The sequence below is a fragment of the Heterocephalus glaber genome, unplaced genomic scaffold, assembly GCF_053883595.1.
Source record: "Heterocephalus glaber isolate CG9 unplaced genomic scaffold, H.glaber_assembly_v1.0 deba00000809, whole genome shotgun sequence".
NCBI lineage: Eukaryota > Metazoa > Chordata > Mammalia > Rodentia > Bathyergidae > Heterocephalus > Heterocephalus glaber.
This window is the reverse complement of record NW_028258163.1, coordinates 1,530,027-1,548,683: the sequence shown is the minus strand read 5'-3', so window position 1 is coordinate 1,548,683 and position 18,657 is coordinate 1,530,027. Positions and strand designations below refer to the sequence as shown.

Genomic DNA, 18,657 nt, shown 5'->3' with positions numbered 1-18,657 from the left:
CGGTTTACAAATTGTATTCATTCTACGATTCTGGAAAAGATGGCCATATGGAACTTGCAAACAGAACCAAAATTCTGCTGAATGCTTCTGTTTGCAAACCAAATTGTTTGCTATTTAAACAGAAGTGTTCGTGAACTGAGGCATTACTGTATTTCAGTGTATGGTGTCATGATCTTTAGGACCAAGACTGCTGAGTCACTGCCGACACCTTCCTGGTTCTTTATTCTTCTCAAGACTTCTACTGTAAATCTGATTAATCCAGGACTGTTCCTAGTCCTCATCTATTTAAGTTTCAATTCCCAGTAACAAGTCCTTATATTTGTATTATCAAGTATTACTCTCTGCTCAAGTAGTTCATTTCTCAACTTAGTTTGGATTCAGTTTTCTTGAGTTCTGGGTATGAGTGCTCTGCTCAACTGAAGGCTACCGTCAACAGGTTTTTTTATTCCACCTGTAGACGTAAGATGAAGGTACTAAACAAACCCAGCTCCAGAGCCAGTTCTGTGTCTGATGTGGAGACTGGGTGCCACATTCCTAACTGTGCATTAATAAATAATGTCTCCTAAAGTAGACTTACATATCTTACCATCCTCCTGTTGTAAACTAGCGTCTAAAAATTCCCATCTGTAACATCTACTACACAGTTTCTTAAAAAGCAAATCAGAGGATTGTTTTGGGGTTTTGTTTTGGTTTTTTTTTGGTTCCGGGGATTGAACTCAGGTCCTTGCGCTTTTGGGGCAGGCGGCGGAACCACTGAGCTAAATGCCCAGGCCCAGCAGAGGATTGTTTTAGTACAGATGTCTTCAGCCTTGAGATGGAAAAGCCCCTAAGCATTCTCACACCAAAATTATCAACTCTGCCGCTCTACGGCAGCGTGCAAGGATGGAGGAACTGACATAAAGTGTACACGTTTCACATAAGCACACTTCCTACCAAAACCTGGGTGATCCCTTAAAACAAATCTGTCCAAATTCCTCATTTACTTTTTGTGAAGAGAGTTTATGAGGTCTCACACAGGCACACAGATTTTTCAGAAAATGAAAAACAGCTTGCACTCATGCCACAGTCAGCTTTTTGACTATGCTGTAGCAATAAAGCATCTAGAGAGCTGGCTGTGAAGTGCTGGCTTCAGGAAGCCTAGCAGTTTGTTAGAGATTATGAAAGCAAAGCCATCAATATTTGTTTCAACACCCTTAGATATTTCTACACAATCCTCAAGGGACACCCCACATATTTACGATCAAAGTAAACTACATCCTTGCCAAAGGAGCTCCTCACATACACTGTTGATCTCCCAACTATACCCGTTTGAGTTCTGTTGACAAACTAGGCTTTGTTCCCGCCACAGGGAACCCTTACAAACCCACATGTACTTCCCCTGCTTCCACAGCTCACCTCCCTGAGCCAGAGCATCTCTCCCTCTGCACCTCCCACACAGCAGTGATCTTGACTGCAACTCCCTGACCACTATGCCTGTGTCTTAATGCACATCTCTACATAGCTGGCACTGGGGAGAGGTTCTGGCTAATTAGGACAGAGCTATCCACGCCCCTGAAACACCTACTACATTGTCAGTGGTGCCCACCACTGACCACCACCCTCACTAATTTCAGTTCCCTCTTGTAGAAGGACATCAGTCAGCTCTCCCACTTACAGAGTCATCCTCCATCTAGCCATGTGGCCTTGACAGACACCTCAGGATGTTACTGCCACCCGCTTAGTGTATTTATTTGTATCTGCTCTTGCACACCTAGATCACATATTTTTCAGACCAGTGAACACCCTTATCACATCTGTCCTCAGGCAAAAGTAACAGACAACAAAAAAATGCAATTATATAGATTTAGCCTTAAGTTGATGAGAGGTAAAAGTTAAAACAGCCTAGAAGTTAATTCTCTCAAATTACCATGGGGCACTGTGCACACCACAGTCCCAGTCTTACATTCTGACTTCAAGAGAATGAAACTCACCTTCCATGTGGGTTTCCTCTATAGCAGTTACCCCTAAAACACGAATGGGGAGGGCCTGGGATTTAGTTCTGGTTCTGCCGCCTGCCTCGCAAGCGCAAGGTCCCAAGTTTGATCCTTGGTACCAAAAAAAACACGAATGGGGAAGACAACAGGGCATCCAAAAGCCTGGGTGACTTGGATGGCTTTAAGAGGGTAAAAGGACCACTGGGTTCTAAACTTCAACTCTACCATTACTATGGACAAAAAGCTAATTTTCTTTCTTAGCCAATTTCCTCCTATATAAAATGGATAACAAAAATCCTCCCATCTGCCTACCAGGATTGTTTTGAGGAACCACTCACTAAGGAATTCTGTGAAAGGAGTCTATAAACCAGGAAGTCAAACTAACTTTTACTTCCTTGCCCAAGATTCCAAGTGCCCCTTCCCCAAGGGGACCAACAGCTCATACAGTGAATGGACAGGAAGAAAGTGCATACATATCAGCTCTGAGGGCTTCCTAAGGCCTTACCTTCCTCTTCCTCACTGCTTCCAGTAGGGAGATCTGGTAGTTTGGAGCGGCTGGCCAACTTGTCGCTTGTTGTGGCCATGGTGAGGAGAAAGGCATAACCCAGAAACAAAGTCTTGTTGAGAGGCAAAGGCCCCCTCTGCTCTTCCAGGACAGAGGGGTCAGCTGTGTTGTCTCCGCTCTCACAGGGGCTCACAAATTCTCCTGCCCCAATCGCACCTGAGACAGACAAAACATGGTTACCAGAGCAATGAAGACCACTCTCTGGACAAAGGCCCTCGCACCTGATGGATGCACAGGCCATGTCCTGATGCACTTGTCTGAGCTAAGACCCACAGACCATTACCATGGCCAATCACTGGACATGGCCAACAACCTAGAACCAAATTACAATGAAGAGAAATTTACAATTTGAATTTTATAGTTATGACAATATACAGGACATTTTCATAAATGAAAACCAACTAGTATTGTTTCTTATGGCCAAACCCAGTACTTCCAAAACTTCCCCGGCCATCTGAAGTAAGAGATGAATAGGTAAGAGTGAAAAGTGTTTGGAAATCTTCAGGCCACTCGTGCTGCCCAGTGCTTGGGCTTCCCCCAGGATATGTGATATTTTGAAGCAGGCTTTTAAAAAAATAAATAAAAATTTAAAAATTAAAAAAAAAGATAGTCCCCCTCCCCCAAAAAGAGAACTTTTCTTACCAAGCACTATAATGGGGAGATTCCCCACCTCATCTCTGACCTTCACAGGAATGGTGCAGAGAAGACTTGGTGACCAAGTACTTTTATGTGGAGACAACACCACATCAAAATTCCCTGCCTCAGCCATCTCAGGTTCCAACACCTGAGGAGGTGAGTGACCCAGCCCGTCCAGGACTCCCAGAACACCCATGCCAGAAGTGCCCCAGTGAGTCCTTGAGAAGAAGAGCGGGTACCTGGCCTGGAGAAGCGGAACCATGGGCTCGCTGGGAGGCTAAGATGACAGCCAGGTCATGCAATGCCTCCCTACAACAAAAGCAGCCGCAAAAGAACAGTCTTAGAGACAGAGTGACGGTCATGTGCACACAGCTGGACTTCCAAGTCAAGATGGGCCTAATCTTGGCTTACTCTGTCACCCTGGGGAAGTTAAACAACAAGTATTTCTGTGCCTCAGATTCCTCAACGGGGAAACAAAGTCTAGCACTGTACGTTAAGAGATCATACATGGGATAGTATGTATGTAGCAGTCAGGCTCAATGCCTCACACTAAATACACAGTAAAGATACTGCTTTTAAATGCGGCAAACACTGTACTGGCGAGAATACAAAGCCCACACAGAAAACAAAAGGACTCTGGTGCTAGAACTTAGTCACAGCAGCACGTCAGCAGCGCCGCCATCAGGGCAGTGGGTGAGGACTTTGCCTCCATCTCCAGAACCCGAGCCGCTGGGTCTGGGCCATGGTAAAGATTAAATAAACAACGGGCTGCCTCCTAACACTGGGCACAAGCAACTGACTGGAGGACAGTGAGGAGAGGAAGGCACGGGCTTAGCACAGCCTTTCACAAGGAAGCCTGAGAAAGCCGGGAGACAAAGGTGGGCCAAGCAAGACACAATGTACTGGTTTTGATTCTTCTGGAAATTCAGCCCACCCTTCCCTCCTGGAGCCTACGCAAGAGTCAGTGAATGTGAAACAAGTCATGGTCTATCTAACTGCACTGGACTCTGCTCAGAGGACAAGAAGTCAGGACTTGAGGTAAACTGAGTGCTACCCATGGCTTAGGGGACCCCAACTCTATAGCCAGGGCAGAGGAGTTATTGTTATGTATTAGGCTCCATCTTCCCAAGAGCCAACCCTTCCTTCTGCCACAGTCTGAGGAGGAAAGACAGGGAAGGAAGCACTCACCAGGCTTCACAGGGGCAGACTTTCGCCCTCTCTTGGCAGGGGACCGGTCCTCTTCGGAAGTGATCAGTTTTCTTTTGCCTGAGGGAACTCCCACAGAGGCCCGAGGACTTTCCATGATCTTCCGGGTGGGCGTCGTGCTGCTGCTGCTGGAGGCAGTAGGAGTGGCTGGGGAGCTGACGTTACTGCGCCGCTTCCGCTTACCTTCCACCAAATTGTCTATGGTACAAAGTCAAACTTTGGTCAAATGAGTGGATTGGTTTGAGGCCCTGAACTCCAGAACAATGGACAGAGCCTGACCTAGAAACCACATTGCTTTCCTCCCATCCCTCAGAGGGACAGAAAATCTCATTTTCAGGCCATATTTCATGTTCCAATCTTTGCCATAACCAAGATGTGTTTGGTCCACTATAGAACTGGGGAGACCAGAAAAACCCTGAAGACTTACTGCTTGTTCCTAGGAAGGAAACAGGTAAGGTGGTAGCCTAAGAAGTGACAGTTCACTTTCTGATAAGCCACACGGGGGAGTAAGAGTTAGGGAAACATCACCGGTGGCTCTACAAACATCTCCTCCATCAATGCAGAGAGGGCCACAGGTACTGCTCACACAGCAACGGTCTTACCTAAGCTGATGTCTGCCGCCTTTGTGAGAGGCGTCACCGCCTCGTATGGACCAAGCCCATACTGCTCTCTCAGTCTGTTTCCTTGCTCCAAAGACAGGATGACCGCCATTCGTTTGTACCACTTCCTTTGGCCTTCCTTCTCAATGCTGTAGTATAGCTCCCCAGACTCCTTCCTATGCCCTTTCACCACTCCTGGGAATAAAAACAAAAGCCTACTGTTGTTTTAGGCTGTGTACCACCCACTCTGCAAAGCAGGCCAGAGTCAGGGAGCTCAGAGATCCAACAGTGGGATGCACATTAGGATTTAACAGAATTCAGGGTAGTAATCTCAAATGGTAACACTTAGGATACATATAGCTACTACTCTGGGATTGGGACAAGAAAAGTCCCCCAACAGGGGGCAGTATTTAATGATAAAATAACTTAAAGCTTCCCGAGGCCAGGCTTACAGACAGTATTTCAAAGGTTTGCTTTGGAGTGACATGGCATGGGTTCTCTAGAGGCCACACATAAGATTTAAGTGGCAGCTGAAGAATGACATCTCATTCTAAGAGACAACATGTATATGGATGTTTGTTGTGTAACAAAATCAGAATACAGAGCTAGACCAAAGAAAGAGGAACAAGAAAGATCTTGTTCTTTTGCTAATCTACCCTTCCTATTATCTACTTCCTTGCTCTTGCTCTGATTCAGAACCTGAAGATAAGGCCTTGATGTTCCAGGAACACAAGGTGGGGCCTAACGGAAACTGGGCTAGAATTCAGCAGACCTGAGCCTTAGCCTAAATTTGCTAAGCAATCTTGCCAAGACTGTGAAAGAAAACACTTTTTATTCCCCTGTATTAAGAAGCAATTTACAGGGGCCGGGGATTTAGCTCAGTGGTTTCGCCTCCTGCTGCGCAAGTGCAAGGACCCGAGTTCGATCCCTGGTACCAAAAAAAACAGAAACAATTTACAGGGCCAGGGATTTAGCTCTGGTTCCACTGCCTGCCTCACAAGCACAAGGTCCCAAGTTCGATCCCCAGTATCAAAAAAACGAAAAAGAATTCAGAGTATGCACACAATACATGCAACATAACAAGGCACTACTATTAACATTTTTTCATTCATCTTGACTACTTGCTTGTGCTTGAATGAAAAACTAACACACATCAAGATACCTCACCAAGGAAAAGAGTACAGAGGAGAAAGCAGGCACTGGTTCTTTGCTGTTGCACAATCTCTTTCCCTGTGCTTGTTCACCTGTAGCTTACATCTCTATAACCAAATTACACAGAGTCCACCTCAAAAGGACAAGAAACCCATGGTCACAAAGCATTAAGAGCTACTAGAACTAGAAAGAGTATGGTGCTAATGTCAGGAGACAGCCTCAGTAAGTAGAACACGGCATCTCTACCCTGGGATACTGCACTGTCTGGCTCAGAGGACCCAATGTGGACCTCCGAGAGTGGCTTCATCCTTGAAAGAAGAACTAACTCATTTGGTACAAACTGAACCCCAGGTCCTAAAAGACCCACTCCATGCTGCTCCCACGGAGGCCACAAAGCTGATGGTGTCATCCAGACAGTTTAACAAACAGCAACTCCTTGGGGAATTCCACATACTCAGGTGCCTCAAAACTGCAACAGAAGCACATGCTTGTCCCTGATATCCCAATCCATGTTCAAAAAAATCCCCAGAAAGGATGACAAATGACAAACTCAATACAAATAGGTATTTTCAAATTTGCTCATAGAAAGGAGAGAATATAGACAAAGAACTAGCACAAGGAACAATAAAAACATGCAAAATCCCTCACCAATACCAATAGTGGCTTCTACAAAACTAAAAATCAGGAAAGCACTGTTCTTCCAACCAGATAGGGACTGCCAGATACACAAACGGCACTAACCACCTCTGCCTACACTGTAGTCCCCCTGTATCTGCCACACTCCTATACCCATCAAAGCACGTTACAAGTTAAGTCAGTGGAAAAGAACAGAATGTGTAAGGGAAAACACTAACATTTAAAATGGAGAAATATGGTGAACACACCTTGACCATCGGTCACCAGAGACGGCCTGCAATGTCAAATGCCTTCTTCAGCCCCCATGAGATATGGGAAGGGCACTGCACCTCTGTGGCATTATTAAAAAAACCCTAACTCCAGTTCAACAAGACATTCAACAAACCCAGACTCAGGAATATTGTATAGGTATCCGACCAGTATTTCTCAAATTGTCAAGAACAAAAACGGTCAAAGTCACAAAAAACAAAAAACAAAACTGCCACAAATCAGACCAAACCAAAAAAACATGATGACTAAATGTAACATGGGGTCTAGATCAGAGCCTGGAACAGAAAAAGAGAAATTCAGTGAAATCTAAATCTTGTCTGGAGTTAATCATAAGGAATCAATGTGGTTTCTTGGTTCTGACAAACTAAGATGCTAAGAATGCTAAATTAAGATGCTAAGAATAGGGAAAATGGGGTGAGGCGTATACAGGAACTCCCTGTACTAGCAGCATTCTGTACACTGCTAATATTCTGTAAGTGCAACGTTATTCTGAAATAAAAAGTTTATCCAAAACAAGCATCAAATTAAAAACAGTGGCAAAAAAAAAAAAAGCCAGTGGCAAGAGTAACCAACGCGGTAGAAATGGCATCTGACTTGAGTGGAGGGCATCTTGGTAACTGCCGGCAGAGAAGTGCTGGTAGCCCCAGGCAGTGACTCTCAACACTGCTTCCTTATTACCTGCACTGAAATACTCGTCCTCCGAGAGCGCAGTCACCTCAGTGTCCAGAGGGATGGGGTCGCACAGGAGAATGTCTTTGCCCAGCACGTCACACTCATACCCATCGTCAAAAAGCAATTTGTACTTCCCAGCTCCCACATCTCGTGTGATTTTCCCAGAGTAAAAATAACCATTGGATGACCATTTGGCTACAACACGGAGCCCTACAAAGCTGTTCCCTGGAGAGGAGGCATCTAAGCCGTCCGAGCCAGCAGCAGCCTGGAAAGGTATCTCTGGAGAGTCGCTACGATGCACAGCACCAGCGCCCACATCTGCTCTTCTAGTAGTGTCTGGTATGCGGGGCAAAATTCGGGCAAAGGACTTGTCATCTGGTGACACGCTGGGTGAAATGTCTTCTATGCCCAATGGGCCAGGTACAACTGCTTCTCTAAAATGAGGTAAGAAATAGAAAGCACTGAGAATAAGGCAACAGAGGTGCACCTCTACCAATTCCCCCGTTCATCCATGTGTCTCTTTACTGGTCCTCCGCGAACCCCATCGCAGGTCCCACTCCGACCCCGGCCCGCCCCCCACTCCCGCGGGGCCGTCTTCCCCTCCTGACACCCACGTATTCTCCACTTCCCTCTCTTCTCTCTACTCCCCTTATCTCAGAACAGGTCATGGGCTGCATATTATCTCGCACGGGCTGGGTACCTGGTTCCAGTAGTCCGAGAAGGCGGACGGCCCCTTCGCCCGCGCCCTCGAGGTGTGCCTGGAGCCTTCCCGCCCTGTCTGACGCCAAGGCCTGGATCGCCATCCTCCTCACACAGTGGTGCCCCTGTCTGACTGATTCCTTTCCTAGGACTAGAGAACAAAGACAAGTCAGTGTGATGGCACCTGCCACTGGATCCTTTCCCCCCAGGGCCCTCTGACTACATGCCAGGCTACATGTGCTCAGCCTACAGAGCAGTGGAATGGGGTAGTACATCAAGGACATCTTTCTGTATGAAAAACTATTTCCTCCTGACACAGCTTCCTACTGCTGCCCTCAAACACAGCACACCTATTTCTGCCCTCTACTTCAACTTGTGAAGTAGCTAAAAAAAAAAAAGCTAAGCGAGGGCTGGGGATCTAGCTTAGCGGTGCCTCTGCCTGCCTCGCAAGCCCAAGGTCCTGAGTTTGATCCTCGGTACGGCAAAAAAAAAAGCTAAGTGATACATCAAGTTGGGGCCACCACCCCGAACTTCGTGCACTCCCAAGAGAAATATGTACATATTGCAGACTATTGGGGCTGTAGGAGCATGTGCCCAGCGTTTCCAAAGTTCCTCACCTGTCTGTTTTTGTTTTGGGGGCGTTTTTTTGGTACCGGAGATTGATCTCAGGACCTTGCACTTGCAAGGCAGGCACTGTGCCACTGATCAAAATCCCCGGCCCGCCTCACCTGTTTTCTGTACAGTTTCTCAGGGGCTCCTCTGACAACACAGTCTACTTCCCACCAGACTCCTCACATACCAACCCCAGCCGGGAGAGGAACAAATGAGGAAGGGGCCGCTTTAACCTGGATGAGGAAGGCTGCCCCTTCCCTGCCCTTTCTGTGTGATATTAAAAGCTCAGCAACCCTCTCCCTGCTGTGGCTCTCTCTGGAGACCCTGTCTGCACCTCAGTTTTCCTGGGCCTCCTCGGGTGCTGGGTAAAGCGAAATCTGTGGGTTCTGTCCCGCTGCTTTTCCCTTTGAGTGGCCCGGCTCCTCGCCCTGAGCTGCCACTGCTGTGCAAGGCCGAGAGGCTCGTCCCACTTGACGTGCGGTGCAAGCTGGATGCCTTGGAAGAGAAGGAGCTGACGTCCCCCAGATCACCTGAGGAGCCCCCCGTCCGTGAAGGGGACACTTCAGTCTCACACTCCTGACACTCCACAATTGGCTCTTCAGTCTCCTGCAGGAACAAATGGATAAAGAAGCTAGAAGAAATCACACATGGGCCATCAGAACGGCCACCCTGACGGTGGACGAGAGCAGCATCTTGCTGCAGCACACGGATTACAGGGCGAGATCCATCCTACAAGACGGCCGGATCTTCGCTGGTCCCTTCAAGGCTTTCGACAAGCATGTGAATTTGATGCTCTGTGACTGTGATGAATTCAGGAAGATCAACCCAAAGAACTCTAAGCAAGCAGAAAGGGAAGAGAAACAAGTCCAGGGTCTGGTGCTGCTTCTAGGGGAGAACCTGGCCTCGATGACAGTAGAAGGACCTCCTCCCAAACATACCGGCATCGCCCGAGTGCCGCTTGCTGGAGCTGCTGGGGGCCCAGGAACTGACAGGGGGGTGGGTAGAAGAATCCCAGCTGGTGTTCCCATGCCACAGGCCCCTGCAGGACTTGCTGGGCCAGTCCGTGGGGTTGGTGGGCCATCTCAACAGGTGACGACCCCACAAGGAAGAGGCACTGTTACAGCTGCTGCAGCTGCTGCCGTAGCTAGTACGGCAGGGGCTCCGGCCAGTACCCACCCCCTCCAGGCACGATGGGCCCTCCTCCTGGCATGCGGCCACCCATGGGTCCCCCAGTGGGGATCCCTCCTGGACGAGGGACTCCCATGGGCGTGCCCTCTCTAGGGATGCGCTCCCCCCTCCCCGGGTATGCGAGGCCTTCTCTGACCTTGGCCAGTTACTGAAGTAGCAAGCAGCTCCACAGAAGCGTGGGCCCCACTCCCCAGGGCCACGTTACCACAGACCTGATTGTTATGCTGTTCCCAGAGTCTCACGCGATTGTCTGGTTTCCCTTACAGGGTCCGTCCCCCGGGAATGTGCCCACCAAGACCCTAGACTCATCTTGACCCTCCTCTGCTCCTTGCCTATTTCCTGTGAGGCTGTACATAATCCTTTTATTTCTTGTGGCCTATGAAACTGATTTATAATAAACTCTTAAGAGAACAGTAGAAAAAAAGAAATCACATGCTAAAGTGATGGCTGGAAAATTCTAGAGATAACAAGAAAAGTTTAACTCAGAAAGGTGAGAATCAGGTGGAAACTTTCTAGAATAATGGAAATGTTCCACACTAACTTTGAATAGTGGCTGCATAAAAGTGCAAAAACACCGAAATCCCAGATACTTGGGAAGCTAAGGCAAAAAGACTGCAAGTTTGAGGCCAGCCTGGGCCAACAGAGTATGCTGACCCCACCTCAAAAAATAAAAGAAAAAGTCAAAATCCACTAAACTGAACACTTAAGATCTATTCATTCTACTGGGGATATATGATACCTCAATAAAAAGTAAAGGTAGTAAAAGACTGAGAAAAGGGAAACCAAGCTAGGTTAAATTATCTTTTCATTGGGCAAGTTCACAACCTTTGGCTGTCAGCAAGGACTCTAACCCCGAAGACACCCTGTCTAAGAGAAACAGGGCGGGCAGGCAGGAAGGTTGAAAGGGGAAATGATGGTTAGGAGCCTTCTGGTACTTCATTAACAACGGACAGCATTACATGTTTTATGATATTAGTGACTTTATATTGCCTTTCAATAAGTGATCAAGAAAATAGAAGATTATAGGCAAAAACAAGACTAAAAATGGTATTGCTGTTTGGAAAAATGAAGACCAAAAAGGTAATAAAGTATAAGAGTTTTCAGCATGTACAGAATAAAACATCAAACTGGGCCAGGGATTTAGCTCAGTGGCACCACGCCTGACTCACAAGCACAAGGTCATGAGTTCAATCCCCAGTACCAAAAAATAAAAACAACACATCCAACTGGCTTCCTCTCATATGCTGCACTTTGATGGGCTGGTCATGGCTGCCTGGAGCTCAGTTGGTTTTTTTTTGATACCGGGGATCAAACTTGGGTCCTTGCACTTGCAAGGCAGGCAGCGGAACCACTGAGCTAAATCCCCGGCCCTGGAGCTCAGTTTTAAGAAGCTGTCAGAAGCCAAACCCTGGGCTTAGTAGGGAAAATTCTAGAGTCAACCAGCAAACACTTGAAATTCCAACCCACCCCCAAAAGCCACGATGACGTCTCTATTTCAATGAACCCCAGACACCCCCAGTAATTTCACAACCCCAGCAGCTTTCTCTAGTCAGCATCCAACTCTCCATGATAGTTTGCCCGACCCTTGCAGGCTTCCTACCTCCGGCTGCACCAAACCGCTATTCTCTTCAACCGTGCTCCTCCCTTCCTTCATCGTTACCCACTGACACCCCCCAATCATGCTCATGCATGAAGAACTTAACCCTTGGTTCATACCCTCCCTGCTGTCCCCACCCCTCCTATTAACAGCACTGTCAGTGGCTGATATTTATTAGGTGATTTATTCAGCAACTTCCAAGTCTCCTGAGCTACCAACAAGATTTTCCTCTATGTAACCTTAGCCACATTTCCAGGGTCACTACTATACCCTTTAAAAGTGTCCATCGTAAAGGTACCACTCTCCAATCACCTTCTCTTAGCATCCAGCTTAGCAGCTCTGACTGGATCTGAGCGAGCACAAGCGGCAGGGTCATGTGACTAAGGCAGGCAACAGAGTCCCAGACTTTCAGTCAAATTCCTCTCTGCAACACAGCCGTGTGTAGGATCCCCAGTTGTGTCTCAGTTCGAGAGTAGACCCAAAGAGCAAGAGCCAGCCTAGCCAACCCTGCAACTGTTCCAGAGTCATTCTTAGCACCAGCAAGGCCCAGACTCCGAGTCAGCCTGGTATGGCCTTTTTGGTGTTTGTCTTCCTGTTTCTCGTGCAGGCCACATGAAGACAGAGATCTCACCATCTTTCCTCTAGGTATAGTCCCAAAGTCTTGCACAGTACCTATCCTAATGAGGCCCTCGGCTGGGCTTGGTGCCACAGGCCCGTGTAACTCCAAGACTGGGAGGTGAGGTAGGAGGATCACAAGTTCAAGCCCAGCCTGCGAAACTTAGACTCTTGTAAGACTCAAAAAAGAAAGAAAAAGGACTGGAGATGTAGCTCGGTGCAAGGCCCTGGGATCAGTTCTCCATACTGAGGAAAAAACTGAGACCCTCAGTAAGTTTTTACTGAACAAAGGATCGTCTCTCTCAAACCAGTACCTCATTTTCTCCATCTCAGCCCTGGCCATCTAGTATGTGGCCTGCCAGGAATCAGACTCCTCTGCTGAAAACCTTGCATTTAGGGCTCACTAGGGTCCCTGCGTTTATATATATAATTTTTCCTCCCCCTCTCCTCTCTCTCGATCCCTACACCACCTTGTACTGTCTTGACACTCTTACCCCTTGCCTCAGCTATGACTCTGAATCTCAAACCACTGTGATCCTTGGTCACACTGCTGCCAATCTGATATTTGCAACACAAAATCTGCGCATGTCATTCCTTCACCAAAATTCTTTAAAGGCTCCCATCATGCAGCAGATTAAAAACACTGAACCTCTTTTTTTCAGTACACAAAGCCTTTACGCTCTCGGCCATTACCAACCTTGACAGCACCCTCTCCCACCCTTCTTCACCCTATTCGTTCTTGTTACTGAGCTGGTAACTGAGCATGGTACTGAGTCTACTGTTCATTCAGGCTGCAATACCCTCCGCCTGGAGCCCTCAGTGCTGTCCATCACACTCTTCGAGCACTGCACCCATGAGCGTCTGGGCCTCCTGCAGAGGGCCTGTGCCTGCCCCCTGCCCAGCATGCCCTTCCGAACCCCCACTACAGCAACAAGGGTGGTCTAGACTTGGTGGTGTCTCCTGTAGGCACCTAGAGGACAGGATCTCTGCCTCTATTTCTACAGCCCCAGAGTCTGCCACGGTGCTAGCAACACAGAAAAAACCTAAATAAATTGTTGACAAATAAATGAATAAAGTCTTTAAAAGATGACAAAAGAAACAAGGGTTACAGAGATGAGGGAAGAGGAAGCGCTTCATTGTTGTTTCTTCTGCTTCTTGGAACACGGTCGGCTTTATACTCCGGGTATCTCCCAGAGTTCTCTGCCCTCAAGCCCTCCACCTCCCCACCCTATGCGGCTCCGGTATGTGCCACCCACCCCCAGACTGCTTCTGTGTGCTGCAGGCCTCGAAGGGGCTCTTCCCTTATCTCGCGGGATCTAAGACCTCTGGTGTCCAACTCAGATGTCTTCTCCACATTCAAAAAGACTTCATCAAAATTCCCTCCCAATGAGCTGAACTCTCATCTCTCCGGTTACTGACTGTATAACTTTAGGCAGATTATTTCAACTTGCTACGCCTCTTGTTTTCTCACCAGCAAAATGAGAATAATGACCGTATCTACCTGGTAGCATAGCTGTGAGGATTAAATAAGTTAATTCACTAAAGTTCTAATAATCCCTGGTACACAGGAAGTGCTCCATAAATAGTCTCTATTATTTTATTTAATGACCATAGTGTTTCCCAAAGTAAAATCTGCAGGGCTGGCGGGGGGCGGGGGGGGGCCTCGGTGGTATAGAGCTTGCCTTCCATGTGCAAGGCCCTGGGTTTAGTCCCCAATACTGCAAAAGCTAAAGTCTGGTGTACAGGCATACGACAGCCATCACTTTAATAAATGTTCACTAGTCAAGTAAGTTTTAGAAGTACGAGGTTAAATAATAAAACCTGTCGGGCTGGGGATTGAGCTCAGTGGTTCTGCCGCCTGCCTTGCAAGAGCAAGGTCCCGAGTTCGATCCCCAGTACTCAAAAAAGCCCAGCAAAACAAATGATAAAACCTGTCTTTACTAGAAGATTTCTTAGAACCTTTAATGTGATAATATCTGAATTTCCACGGTAGTAATGGTGATGATAGCCTTTAATAGCAAAATTACTTAGCACCATGGCACTCCACCCCTGGACTATTTAACAGGACTGCTACCACCAGAAATACACTTTAGAAACTATCGTCTAAAGAATTATACGAAGTGATGTGCCACAGAGTTTAATGTGGACTACAACAGTTACAAAATTTTTTCATGAGGGAAAATTCTTTTTCAGTAAGTCCATAAATTTTGCAAAATGATAAGAACATGACAAAATTCCACAATAAAAATGTTTTAAAAACATTAAAAAATGGAGATAAATCAATATTAAAAAAAGTATTTCCAAGGTTTGGTATATAATGAAGAACAAAAGACAATTTCTCAAACATCAAATATTATCTAATATGAAAGCCAGAAGGCCCATTATTAAACAATAGAAATAACAGGTTCCATTTAAGGCAACTATCAATCAGAGTTTAATTCTCCCTGAGCACAACCTCCTACTTGGCAAAATTAAAGAAAAGTGTCTGGGTAAAAGAGACAGAAAAAAGACAACACCAGCTGTGCCTCTTCTCAATAATAAAATGGTCCCAGATCTTAACACTGTACAACAAAGACCCCAATTCTTCAATTCAAGAAAATTAATCAAAAAGTCACCATACACGGCTGTGTATTAACAATCGTCAATAAATACCAATAATATGCAGACACTGGAAAAGAGCCCAAAACAGATCCCACTGAAAAAAACAAAGGTCCAGCTCTTACCAACAGGGCCTCCACCCATGGATGGAGGGCAGAAAAGAACTCAGGGCATAAATATGAAAATACATGAGAAGCAATGAGAAAACACACGCATCTAATAGAGGGCTCCAAAATTCATCTCCATTTCTATGGATTTAAAATATATAAAAAATTTATGTAAGAGAGCGATCTACAGAGATTCATTAATGTGTTCTCAGCAGAAAAGGAACAAAAGATGAGTGACCACAGGTCCAAGAGCAGGCCCGTAACTGGAGAAAAGAGAATGCAGGACTGCTCTTTTCTAACCCAGCTCTTACATCTTTTCTTAAAAAAAAAATGCAGGGAGACAAAGTGTTTGTAGCTAGCACCACAGGAAAGCAGGAAAGGGGCGGAAAGCCACAGAAAGACACCTGCCGCGCGCAGACCCAGGGCGTTACCTCAGTGACTTTCCGCTCCACTTCTGTGCCGTCCACGTAGTACACGTCTGTTATGACACGGGTGACAAGTGTGCGGACCTCACGGATTGTTCTCGTGTGGCGATGCAAGACGTGGCCCTGTGGAGGCTGAGGCATATCAAACTCCTCCTCTCCCTGTGACAGATACAGGACACAAGGTCTCACTGCAAACTGAAGAATCACAAGTCGACTTCTTCCCGGGCACTGTTCAGCATGATGAACTTTCCTTCCTTTCTACTTCCCGGCTTTCTACTTGCCCATGGCTAGGGCTGAGAATGGGCTGCCTACATAGCCAGAGGTTGGGCAGAACTTGTCAGCAGAAGCAGAGTTGACAGGACCACAAAAGCAAGATCCCAGCACTTCGCTTACACCAAGTGAAGTTTAGGTGACTCTGGAAAGCTGCAGCACATTACTTTTATATAGTGATCCTAATGTTGATGATCACTTGTCAACTGATAAGTTTTCCTTTCAGCAGTTCCTTAGATAAAAAAGCAGGCATTCTTTGTCCTTTACATAAAACTAGAATGACATTTCCTGTATCAGTAAGCAAAAACCACAGTTTACACAAGGACCAAAGTACAGGTGTTTTTCCTGGCATGAAATATTAAATATTTAATCTATTCCAAAGAATATGAAGATTACAAAGATTATGGCTGAAGAATTAAACTAGTCTCCAGAAACAGAAAACATTAGATTTAGGATTTTCTATCTAGTTCTACCATAAAGAGTAATCAGGGGGCCAGGGATTTAGCTCAGTGGTTTCGCCGCCTGCTGCGCAAGCGCAAGGACCCCAGTTCGATCCCCGGTACCAAAAAAAAAAAAGAAAAAACGTAATCAGGCCAGGCGGGGTGGTGCACACCTGTAATCACAGCACTGAGGAGGTTGAGGCAAGAGAATTGCTGCAAGTTCGAGGCCAACCTGGGCTACATAGTGAGTTTAAGACCAGTCTGAGCTACACAGGAAGTCCCTGTCTCAAAAAAACAAACAACAACAACAACAAAAAACAGTAATCAAGTTAAATAAGACATACATTTTTAGGAAAACTTTATAATATTACTTAGGGAAAAATGAACCTCTTTCGTTCAGAAACATTACACAAATATTTAGTGACAAAGTGATGGGTGTCGGGCACTGTATTAGACATTGCTAGAAAATTAAGACGGGTGCAGTTTATTCAATGTTTCTATCAATATTCAAATCCACTCTCTCTGATTTATATAAACACAACTAATAAGACCATTATTCAAAAAACCAAACTAAAACAGCACTCGAATACTCTTTCACGTTCATAGTGTTCCATCTACAGTCAGACCCCTAAGTTCATGCTTTAATCAGATCTGGGTAATTTTTAAAAGATGAATTTTGAGCAGATAATACCTTAAACCCCTATTATTACTTCTAATTACTAGTCTCTCTGAATCCTCCATCCTCGAGCAGGACCTGCCTGCCTACAGCGGGCACCACGTGCAGGCGACCCAGTCTGCAGCACACCGCCCCACCGTCCCACCCCAGCAGCTCTCAAGCTGTCTGAAGACATGCACGCTTCTGTCTCCCACCGTATTCCCCTATGGCAGGCTGATGTGACTTCCAACATCCAGTATCAACACAACCGAATTTGTAAGAACTATACATACCACTGTAATTCTCTGTTTCTCTTGACAATGTGGTAGTAATTTACCTAAAACTTTCAAATTACCCAAATAAACCCCACTCCAATTCCACTTGTGGTGAAATATCTGCTAAAATGGAGATATATGAATTATGTGAATAGATAATAAATAAAATTTAAAAATATGCATTCTTACTCAACCAATCCCTTAAAATACTTCTAACCAGGCACAGTAGTGCATGCCTGCAATCCCAGCTGCTCAAGAAGCCAGCCAAGTAGGAAGATTACAAGTTTGAGGGCGGCCAGCCTAGGCAACTTAGTGAATCCTTATCTCAAAATAAAATTTAAAGAAATATGTGCTGGAGAAGTGCTTGGCACTCCACGGTTCAATCCATCCGACTCTGGCCAGCAAGTGTTCAGAGAATAGGCCTGCCACCCTCCAGTGACCTTCAGTCACAGGCGCCACCCATCAGAGGCATGGGGCCCGGCCTGCTTGTGCACAGCCTACTTCTGCCTGCATCACGGGGGCTAAGCAGTCTCTGCTTCACACACCCTGGAAATGCAGCCAAGAAGCCACTCTGTAATTCCCATTACCACAGCCGTACAAGGGCCCACTCCAAGAGGGACGCTTCCTGACAAGAAGACAGGAAAAAAGGGGAAGAAGACAGAAAACGATATCCATGCTGACTCTCTTCAGTCTTCTGAAAAGAAGTCTCTGCAAGGTTACATAACTCTACGATCCTGTCACTATCAGTGGAAGAAAACATGAAGATAAAAATCACACTCTCCCTCGCTAGCAAACATGATTCCACACACTCCACCCATGAAATGAAAATTGAAGGAACATCCAAGTGGGAAGCCTATGCTTTTCTAAGGCCCTGGCCTGAGCCCCATCATTGCACAAGGACAAAAGAAAGCACTGAAGTCGGAGAACCTCCATACAGCCATTCTCACTTCCCAGCCACTCTTCAAAAGACAGCGGCGCACCAATTCCTACACACCATCTGTAATTTTTTTAACTGCGGTAAAATCTGTATGACATAAACTGACTCCTTTTAAATGTACAGCTCTGTGGCGTTACGGTGATAGCGGTATCAACTGTAACAACCATCAGCAGGGAGCAGCCCCAGCAAAGTTATTTTGAGCCTTAACCAGGTGCTGGGGCCTGTGCCGAGCACTCCGCACACCTTGCCCCGTGCTCTCTCCAACACCCTGGCGAAGCAGTGCAGCGCCAAAGCCTCGGGCTCTACTGCTCCTCTCAGCCTGATGATGAGCAGAGACTCAGACCTCATTTTACAGCAAGAGAAGAGAGGAGGTAAAAGCAAAGAAAATCAGGCGTCTCCCACTTGGATGCTGTATGTGATACCAAGTTTAACTCTTTTTTACCAAAGTAGAGAAACCAAAGTGATGGGTGGCAAAATACAAATACTTTAAAGATGAAAATAAACAGAAGCGAAATGGGGTCTAAGCCTAA

The 18,657-nt window shown here is 46.3% G+C and overlaps 1 protein-coding gene and 1 pseudogene across 29 annotated transcripts in view; one reads left to right on the top strand and one right to left on the bottom strand.

The window, feature by feature from the left end:
• Tp53bp1 (tumor protein p53 binding protein 1) overlaps window positions 1–18,657 on the bottom strand; it is a 94,850-nt gene that overhangs the window by 3,621 nt on the left and 72,572 nt on the right. For all 29 annotated transcript variants that reach the window (XR_002388318.2, XM_087207319.1, XM_021241685.2 and 26 more), the window contains 7 exons: window positions 15,557–15,709; window positions 9,355–9,626; window positions 8,410–8,559; window positions 7,716–8,143; window positions 4,983–5,174; window positions 4,363–4,578; window positions 2,479–2,694 (listed from right to left, as the gene is read on the bottom strand). Coding sequence is in view for 28 of the 29 variants with exons in the window: in XM_087207319.1 (XP_087063445.1) it covers window positions 2,479–2,694; window positions 4,363–4,578; window positions 4,983–5,174; window positions 7,716–8,143; window positions 8,410–8,559; window positions 9,355–9,626; window positions 15,557–15,709 (1,627 nt within the window). In the remaining variant the exon portion in view is untranslated. The remainder of the gene's footprint in view (window positions 1–2,478; window positions 2,695–4,362; window positions 4,579–4,982; window positions 5,175–7,715; window positions 8,144–8,409; window positions 8,560–9,354; window positions 9,627–15,556; window positions 15,710–18,657) is intronic.
• On the top strand, window positions 9,623–10,896 carry LOC106010778 (small nuclear ribonucleoprotein-associated protein N pseudogene; annotated as a pseudogene).